Here is a 10,619-nt window from a genome sequence, read left to right as displayed (position 1 = left end):
AGAGAGAGAGAGAGAGAGAGAGAGAGAGAGAGAGAGAGAGAGAGAGAGAGAGAGAGAGAGAGAGAAAGAGACTACTTTCACTTCCTTCAGGTTGGAACCAGTATACGATGCCAGGAACTACTAACGTCACATCCCATGAACACTAGAGATGCCATTGTATACTAATGTGGATATTTCAAATATTTATTTAAATCTATTTAATTTCGTTTTCCTCTTTTAATTCAGAATTTGAAACATTCAAGATGACGACCGTCAAGGGATTAACATTTGCGCCAATCGCACAAGAAACTCGACGCAATGACGAGTTGTCGACCGAAAATCGACCTATCACTCCTGCCAGACGTTTCTCCGAAATTGCCATCAACGCCTACAGGCAAAACCGGAAGCGGCCCAACACTCTGGACAATATCGACGAGCGCCCAAGCCAAAGTAACAACAACTATAACCAAAAGACTGTTCGCTTTGAAAACAATTTTGACAGTTCAGAGGATGGACATTCGGACAGAGGGAGCCACCCGCCGAATGGAAATACGAAGAACAGTGCGATTGAAATCTTTGTTTTGGATGATGCGAAGGTTGACTCGGAGAGCACAGAGACCAGGACAGAATTTGGCAGTGGGAACATTAAAGAACACAAAGCTTTGGATGAAGTCACGTAAGTGATGTTCATTTTCATTACTTAAAGGGACAGGCCCTAGTTTTTAAACATTACGACGTATTGTTTTCACTATTAAAGCCGGGTGGGTTTTTTTTGATAATTTAAATTAGATTTACTTAACTTTTATTATTTAGAATATCTTTTTTCGTACTTCTGAAGTGGTTCTGGTCATCCAGGTTTTTGCAATATCCCAAAATGCATTTTTTCTCATTCTAAAAAAGGCACGTTCGTCTGAGAAGTAACGATTATCGAGACGAGCTCCAGTTATTTTTTGACGATATTTCCCAGTTTAAACATCACAGACTTTAGCTTCTCTCTGTTATAACCTTATCTAAATGTGTGTTATAAGTTTGTAGATTAACTAAACTTAGTGTCCATTTTCACGGGCTGAGACTATGGTCTGCGTCTTTAAAGCGACAAACCCTAGTTTTTAAACACTACCGCAAATTGTTCACCATTATAGTCATTTTTGATCACTGAAATCAGACTTTACTTGCTTTATATTGTTTAAAATACCCAATACTGAATATCTGAAGTGTTTCTAATCATACTGGTTTTTATAATATAAAGAAGTGTATTTTGTCATATTTTTATAAAAGCACGTACGTCTGAGAAGTAACGGTTATGGAGTTGAGTTCTAACTTCTTCTTTTTTCTTGCTTTTTTGTTGTTGGAGGGGGAACATTTCCCCCATTTCAACACCACAGAGAGTTTGTTTCATTCAATTGCAACTTTATTGATTGGTGTTAAAGGTTTTTATATTTAGCGAAACTAAAGTCTTTTTTCACGGGTTGAAATTTGGGTATGTGACTTTAAGAGTATATAACATCCCGTACGGGCGCGTCCTACTGTCTGCAGTGATTAGCTGTTATAGGTTATACTATAACAAATAAAATACCATAGGCGATCATGTTAATGTTTGTGTTTAAAAACACTATATGCAATATATCACCCAAACTATGACCCATAAATATCAGTACTACATCCCCTACCTCAAAGTATTAACTGAAGAAAATGGTACCTTGCATGGCTCATTTTCGATATAACTGGATATGTTTACAACACTAGTTTCGCACAAACTTTTAGGACGATTTTTTACAGGTATTCCATACATGTTTCAAGCACAAGGCTACTTGACAGTGGTACTAGATGAAATACAATTGCGTACATGCTTTAAGCACAAGGCTGCATGACAGTGGTACTAGATGAAATACAATTGCATACATGCTCCAAGCACCAGGCTACTTGACAGTGGTACTAGATGAAATACAATTGCATACATGCTCCAAGCACAGGGCTACTTGACGGTGGTACTAGATGAAATACAATTGCATACATGCTCCAAGCACAGGGCTACTTGACGGTGGTCCTAGATGAAATACAATTGCATACATGCTCCAAGCACAGGGCTACTTGGCGGTGGTACTAGATGAAATACAATTGCATACATGCTCCAAGCACAAGGCTACTTGACGGTGGTACTAGATGAAATACAATTGCATACCTGCTCCAAGCACAGGGCTACTTGACGGTGGTACTAGATGAAATACAATTGCATACATGCTCCAAGCACAGGGCTACTTGGCGGTGGTACTAGATGAAATACAATTGCATACATGCTCCAAGCACAAGGCTACTTGACGGTGGTACTAGATGAAATACAATTGCATACATGCTCCAAGCACAAGGCTACTTGGCGGTGGTACTAGATGAAATACAATTGCATACATGCTCCAAGCACCAGGCTACTTGACAGTGGTACTAGATGAAATACAATTGCATACATGCTCCAAGCACAGGGCTACTTGACGGTGGTACTAGATGAAATACAATTGCATACATGCACCAAGCACAGGGCTACTTGACGGTGGTACTAGATGAAATACAATTGCATACATGCTCCAAACACAGGGCTACTTGACGGTGGTACTAGATGAAATACAATTGCATACATGCTCCAAGCACAGGGCTACTTGACGGTGGTACTAGATGAAATACAATTGCATACATGCTCCAAGCACAGGGCTACTTGACGGTGGTACTAGATGAAATACAATTACATACATGCTCCAAGCACAGGGCTACTTGACTGTGGTACTAGATGAAATACAATTGCATACATGCTCCAAGCACAGGGCTACTTGGCGGTGGTACTAGATGAAATACAATTGCATACATGCTCCAAGCACAGGGCTACTTGACGGTGGTACTAGATGAAATACAATTGCATACATGCACCAAGCACAGGGCTACTTGACGGTGGTACTAGATGAAATACAATTGCATACATGCTCCAAGCACAGGGCTACTTGACGGTGGTACTAGATGAAATACAATTGCATACATGCTCCAAGCACAGGGCTACTTGACGGTGGTACTAGATGAAATACAATTGCATACATGCTCCAAGCACAGGGCTACTTGACTGTGGTACTAGATGAAATACAATTGCATACATGCTCCAAGCACAGGGCTACTTGGCGGTGGTACTAGATGAAATACAATTGCATACATGCTCCAAGCACAAGGCTGCATGACAGTGGCACTAGATGAAATACAATTGCATACCTGCTCCAAGCACAAGGCTGCGTGACAGTGGCACTAGATGAAATACAATTGCATACCTGCTCCAAGCACAGGGCTACTTGACGGTGGCACTAGATGAAATACAATTGCATACCTGCTCCAAGCACAGGGCTACTTGACGGTGGCACTAGATGAAATACAATTGCATACCTGCTCCAAGCACAGGGCTACTTGACGGTGGCACTAGATGAAATACAACTGCATACATGCTCCAAGCACAGGGCTACTTGACGGTGGCACTAGATGAAATACAATTGCATACCTGCTCCAAGCACAAGGCTACTTGACGGTGGCACTAGATGAAATACAATTGCATACCTGCTCCAAGCACAGGGTTACTTGACGGTGGCACTAGATGAAATACAATTGCATACATGCTCCAAGCACAGGGCTACTTGACGGTGGTACTAGATGAAATACAATTGCATACCTGCTCCAAGCACAAGGCTGCATGACAGTGGCACTAGATTAAATAAAATTGCATACATGCTCCAAGCACAGGGCTACTTGACGGTGGTACTAGATGAAATACAATTGCATACCTGCTCCAAGCACAAGGCTGCATGACAGTGGCACTAGATTAAATAGAATTGCATACATGCTTCAAGCACAAGGCTACTTGACAGTGGTACTAGATGAAATAAAATTGCATACATGTTTTGTAACAAACACAGCCTGTTTTATGTGTAACATTTATTCCGAATAATATTTCAGTGATGAAGAGTGGTTGAAATGGGCAGAAGCGCAGTTCTATGAAATCGCCAAGGGAAAAGAAGGAATTGACAAAAAATCGTTCAAACAAGCTCTGCGGGTCAAAGAGGTATTGTCTTTTATTTTTAATTAAACTAGCGGAGTAAATCTCTGTTTTAAGGGTAAAAAGCTAAAAATAAAAACCCACTAAGGCTGGAATCACAATTATTTAGTACATGATTGCTACTGTAAATTTAACTCATTATTTACCGGCCTCGGTGGTGTTGTGGTTAAGCCATCGGACATAGGGCTGATAGGTACTGGGTTCACAGCCCGTTACCGACTCCCATCCAAAGCGAGTTTTAACGACTCGATGGGTAGGTGCAAGGCCACTACCGGTACACTAACTCATTGTCCTGGACAGACAGCCCAGATGGCCAAGGTGTGTGTCCAGGACAGCGTGATTGAACCTTGAATATTCAGCATTATGGGAGAATTTGTAACTTAAAATGACATTCCTGAGTTTGCTGCAATTTTTAAGATGTTATCGCCTAACACAGACTTTTTAACGATTGTAATTACATATCAAATACATTATTCTACATGAAATATTAGTGTTTCTGATTTTTGTAATATTTGTACTAGGTAAAATTTCATTTTATTTCCTAAAAAAAAAAAAATTCGTACGTACGAAATTATTTGAAGACAAAATATTAAGACGACCAGAAACACATTGAATATACAGCCACTGATATTCTAAACAAGAAAATATATTTAATATGTAAGTTTAATCGTAGAAATATTTTAGTAGTGGGAAACATCTTACATTAAAGCAAACTCGGGAATGTAGCTTTAATATATATGTTTTTATTATTAAAGGCAATAATGGCGGTTTACGCCAAAATATTTTATAATTTTTGCTTTGAAACATAAAGCGTATACTTTCAGCTGTATGCCAATAAAAAATGACAACCAAGTAATTCCATTTACTAGTAGAAATAAAATTATTTTAAGGGAAACTTTGAAAGTGTGTCACACGAAGTAACTAGTGTCGTCACTGTTTTATGCTTACGCATTCAACACGCCAAAATTAACCAGAATTCTTTGCGTCACATGACGAAAGAAACAGAGATGGTGGCCATATGCTATATTTAGCCACAAAATATATTCGGGAAACCCCTCGTGTCGCCATGTGCAATCGATTAATTTGTAGTTATCTATGACAAATAACGGAAAATATCGAAATATTGTAGTTTCAACTTTCACATCGGACCTTTAAACCAGTAATGCAAGTGGCATTCATCCTTCAGGTAAATTACAGAGAAAATTTAGAGAATAACTAACGAGCTACGAGGAATTACGGATTATCTGTCCCGAGTGAATTAATGTTTTACAGCATTAATTCACGAGGGACAGATAATCCGTAATTCCTCGTAGTGAGTTGGTTATTCTCTTTATTACTCTTTGTCAATCTTTAACGATTTTAAAAGTATATTTACGTTCTCGCTGCTGTAACAACTAACAAGCTCTACCAGCCATAACAATATATTCATACGCGCCGTTACCGGTGCACACCCAACAGTATCCACCAAAGAATAGTTTTTAAAAAACCCAGTCAAAATAATAAAATAAAAACATTTTTAAACATTTATACATATATTTTTATTTTTAATTCCGTAAATGTTCGTATCGTAAAAAAATATTTGAAGTTCGTAGTAATAGTTTGACCGATGATTGGAATCATGAATGAACAAAACGTAGTCCCGGCAGTATGTAATTGCCAATCAAATCTTGTCTTTTTAAAGCCAGCCAATCAGTGACTGTAGAAGCAATCTGCACACTGTGCAGAGATCGAAAAAGTATTACCCCGTATATGTGAGCCCATATGGGTAATAAATAAATATATAGATATAGATATAGATATAGATATATCGTTCTGAAAAATGGCAGTCTTCCCACAGGCAAAAAGCGTGGCTGTACGAAGTCACTGAGTCAGTATTAGAAGTAACAATCATCCTACAGGCGAAGTCATGGGGAATAATAATTTTCTTACAAATATTGCTTTGTTTAACGATACCACTAGAGTGCATTGATTTATTAATCATCGACTACTGGATGTCAAACATTTAGTATTTTTGACATATCGGTGCATATTAAAGATCCATTACTACTAATGGAAACATGTTTGCAGGATTCCTCTCTAAGGCTATATGTCAAAATTACCAAATGTTTGACATCCAATAGCCGATGAATAATAAATCAATGTGCTCTACTGGTGTTGTTAAACAAAACAAACTTCAGAATGAGAAATCGATGTATTCTCGAACTGCTTCGTGTGATTATTATTTTTACAAAATAGTTTAATATTTTTATTTTTTATTTTTCTCGTTCAGTCCTTTTTTGCCGATAGATTCTTCGACATCTTTGACAAGGACGGAAGCGGCTTTATTGACCCTGGGGAACTAATGGACGGATTACACTTGTTAACAAAGGAAAATACAACTGACAAACTCGCCTTTCTCTTTGATGTCTACGATCAGGATGGTGAGCGTTTGTCTTTTCATCTCTTTAGTGTGTGTGTTGTTTTGTTGTTTTTCCTTTGTTGTTGTTGTTTTGTTTCATTTGTTGTTGTTTGTTTGTTTGTTTGGTTTATTTGGTTTGGTTTATTTGTGTTTGTTTTTTGTTGTTGTTTTTCCGTTTATTTTACATTTGTTTTTTACTAGGTCTGTTTGTTTTTGTTTTTGTTTTGTTGTTGTTTGTTTTGTTTTGTTTTGGGTTTTTTGTTTTGTATTGTCTGTTGTTGTGTTTTTGTGGTTTCAATTTGGGTTTGTTGGGTTTTTTGGAGGGGCGTATTGTGTATTGTTTCTTTCACTTGCACAAGTCGATTTATTAATTAATGTAATATAATCATTTGGGGTTGTTTTTTTCCTTATTTTAGGCACTATTTTTGTATTAATTTATAGAGAATACTACGTGACTGTCATTAGATATCATTTATCTTACACAGAGTTTCATGATATTTAAACGACCCAATGCAACAAGTTGTAAGATAAATTATACTTCACGAATACGAGTGTAATATTCTATTACAACTGGTTGTAAGATAAAAGATACTTCACAAACATGAGTGTAATATTCTATTACATCTGGTTGTAAGATAAAAGACACTTCACGAACATGAGTGTAATATGCTATTACAACTGGTTGTAAGATAAAAGACACTTCACGAACATGAATGTAATATTCTATTACAACTGATTGTAAGATAAAAAGACACTTCACGAACACGAGTGTAATATTCATTAAACAACTGGTGTAAGATAAAAGAAACTTCACGAACACGAGTGTAATATTTTATTACAACTGGTTGTAAGATAAAAGACACTTCACGAACACGAGTGTAATATTCTATTACAACTGGTTGTAAGATAAAAGATACTAACGAACACGAGTGTAATATTCTATTACAACAAGTTGTAAGATAAAAGATACTAACGAACACGAGTGTAATATTCTATTACAACTGGTTGTAAGATAAAAGGTACTCACGAACATGAGTGTAATATCATATCGGTATACATGTATATATCATTAAGACATAAACAAACACACAAAACCAAAATTAAATAAAAAACAAACACCAACACCAAACGCAAGAAACAAACCAGTTTTTTAAAATTTAAATGCATAAATAACATAAGTAGAGTACTCGTCTTGCATAGTTAATAGGATTTTTTTTTTTTTTATCATGTTAATTTCAATGGATATTTTGATTTTGACATCTGGGTAATTACCAAAGAGCGGCCAATCAGATGTTTTTAAATCCTGAGTCATAAAAACTCTCACATGGGGTGGGGTTCTCCCAAATTCATATACAAATATTTTTTTTTTTTTATGATAAACTAAAATTATGTAAATAGACTGTCAAAATAGGCCTAAAATGTCCACAAAAATTCAAACTGTATAAAATTAAAACGTTAAAGAAATTTAAATTAATATTCACTTTTTCTTTTACCTAGTACCACTGTGTCAAATAGCCTTGTGCGTGAAACATGTATGGGGTACCTGTAAAAAAAACAGTTTTCAAATGTTTGTGCGGACCAAGGGTAGTCATAGACGCTACCCATTATATCTGAAATGAGCAGCTTGACCCCCAATGTTTTTTTAGATTAACTTTAAGAGTGAGGGGTGGTAGTATTTACATCCTTTATGTTTATGTATATTGATACGCTGCAGGTAGGAGTTTTAGCCACAGGTGTTACTACTGACGTATATGAGATTTAATTTGGTAGTATACACCCTAAGATAAATTTTGTTTTGTTTATGAAGGAAGTGGTTACATAGACATGGAGGAGTTGCGAACTGTCATACAGTCGTGTACTGTTGAGAGTTCCATCACGTTCGGGGAAGAGGAGCTCGATATGTTGACAGAAGCGCTCTTCAACAACGCAACAGGAAAAAAGAGCACGAATATCTCCTTTGAAGAGTTCCAAGGCGAAATAGAAAAACACCCGATTGTCTTGGAAAATTTAACACTTGGGTAAGTTTTGTATAAATATTATTATTATTAATATTATTAGAGAGAGAGAGAGAGAGAGAGAGAGAGAGAGAGAGAGAGAGAGAGAGAGAGAGAGAGAGAGAGAGAGAGAGAGAGAGAGAGAGAGAGGGGGGGGGGGTCGTCACGAGTGTTTTTAATATGGAAAATATCAACCGATTTTTATATTTTTACTGTGGCTAATATATATAATTTGGTAAATATTTACTGATTTTAAGTACAAAAGGAAATATTCCTCAAGCTTTAAACAAGTTGTATCATTCATTGTAATCATTGAACTAAGGTTCGGGAACGCTGCACTGGACATACACCTCAGCTATTTGGGTTGTATGTCTAGGATAGTGGGTTAGTGGTTGGTAAGAGAGAAGTTGGTGAAGTGGCCTTACACGTAATAGGTGGTTACCTACCCACTGAGTCGTTAAACTCGCTCTGGATGGGATCCGGTACCGGGAGGCGAACCCAGTACCTATCAGCCTTAAATCCTATGGCTAAACACTAAACCACAGACAGGAAAAAACGACAAAACCCCCAGCTTTTTAAACCAATATGTTGATTGGTGTCAGTTTATCAGAATTAAATTGTTTGCCGGGTCAAATCGCTGGCTATCCAGAGACAGTACCCGGGATGGACATGCATGCCACCTTAGTGGTATAGGGGCATGTTACAATGTTTCAAGTCAAGTCAATCAGAATTAACGAATCTGATATCAACACAAAACTATTTTCCATTTAACATTGAATAACCGATGACTAATAAATTCAATGTGCTCTAGTGGTGTCGTTAAACAAAACACACTTTACCTTTTTTTCTAATTCCAGCGCTGCCCAGTGGTTAAGACCTCCAAAAAAGAATTCTTGTTCCGGACGTCACAGATATTTCACTGGCAGATATCTATTGAATAACTTGCGGAAGATTATTTTTATTGTTCTGTATTTCGTCGCCAATATCATTTGTTTTATCGTCGGCTGTTGGAACTACAGGTGAGGTGCTTTGTGTTGTATGAGTTTACTATTTCTCCAATGATGGATCAGGTAAATTAATTGATTGTCTTGTATGGTTTTAGTTGTTTTATGTTTATTTATACAATCCAGAAGTTGCAACACAACAGAAAGAAACATACGGATTTAACACCACCAAATCCCCTCCTTCTATACCAGAACTCAAGAACTTCGAAGAAAAAATGGTAAGACTAGCTAAAAATCTACAATTTAACAACACATCAAGCAACCAACTACAACGAAATCTCGCTAAGGACATAAACACTATAAAACATGACAAGAAACTACTCGTACCTGCCGATAAAACCACAAACTTTTACAAGCTAGACACCACCACTTACAACAGACTACTAGATAGCAACACAACCAAAGCATATAAAATAGCGGCACAGAACTCAGAACGAGAGATAACAACTAAAGACAAACACATTGCAGAAAAACTAAATCTAGCAGACCGCATAGATACAACAGCAAAAAGTGAAGCATTTATCACGTTAAAAGACCACAAAGCAAACTTCTCCAATAAACCCACCTGTAGGCTAATAAACCCATCTAAACAAAAAATTGGCATAATAAGCAAAAAAATCTTAGAGAGAATCAACAGAAAGATTCTGAACACAACCAGAACAAACCAGTGGAGGAACACGTCAGACGTAATTAAGTGGTTTAAAGCAATATCCAATAAATCAAACTATTCTTTCATATGTTTCGACATATGCGATTTTTATCCGTCCATAACAGAAAATCTCGTGAAACAAGCCCTACAGTTCGCATCCAAATTCGACAATATTTCTAGCGATGAGATGGAAATCATATTACAAGCAAGAAATTCACTGCTATTTAACAACAGCAAAGCGTGGTGCAAAAGAGGCAAACAATCACGGTTTGATGTAACTATGGGTAGTTATGATGGAGCAGAAATTTGCGAAATCGTCGGGCTCTTTCTTCTTTCAGAACTACAAGCCAAATACGGCAACAACATAGGACTATATCGCGACGATGGCCTAGCCGCATTCAATGAGTCACCGAGAACCATAGAGATAATCAAAAAAGATATTTGCAGAATATTTGCAAACCATAAACTCAAGATCACCATAGTCGCCAACAACAAATCTGTAGATTACTTAGACGTA

The 10,619-nt window shown here is 37.0% G+C and overlaps 1 protein-coding gene across 1 annotated transcript in view; it reads left to right on the top strand.

Annotated features, from left to right (window-relative positions):
• Positions 1-242: 242 nt before the first annotated feature.
• The window catches only part of LOC121373117 (NADPH oxidase 5-like), a 34,587-nt gene continuing 24,210 nt past the window's right edge, over positions 243-10,619 (top strand). Inside the window, exons 1-5 of the mRNA XM_041499567.1 lie at positions 243-655; positions 3,958-4,063; positions 6,327-6,477; positions 8,263-8,473; positions 9,307-9,468. Coding sequence (XP_041355501.1) covers positions 243-655; positions 3,958-4,063; positions 6,327-6,477; positions 8,263-8,473; positions 9,307-9,468 — 1,043 coding nt within the window. The remainder of the gene's footprint in view (positions 656-3,957; positions 4,064-6,326; positions 6,478-8,262; positions 8,474-9,306; positions 9,469-10,619) is intronic.

The sequence above is a fragment of the Gigantopelta aegis genome, chromosome 5 (assembly GCF_016097555.1).
Source record: "Gigantopelta aegis isolate Gae_Host chromosome 5, Gae_host_genome, whole genome shotgun sequence".
Lineage (NCBI taxonomy): Eukaryota > Metazoa > Mollusca > Gastropoda > Neomphalida > Peltospiridae > Gigantopelta > Gigantopelta aegis.
This window is presented reverse-complemented; position numbering and strand designations above follow the sequence as displayed.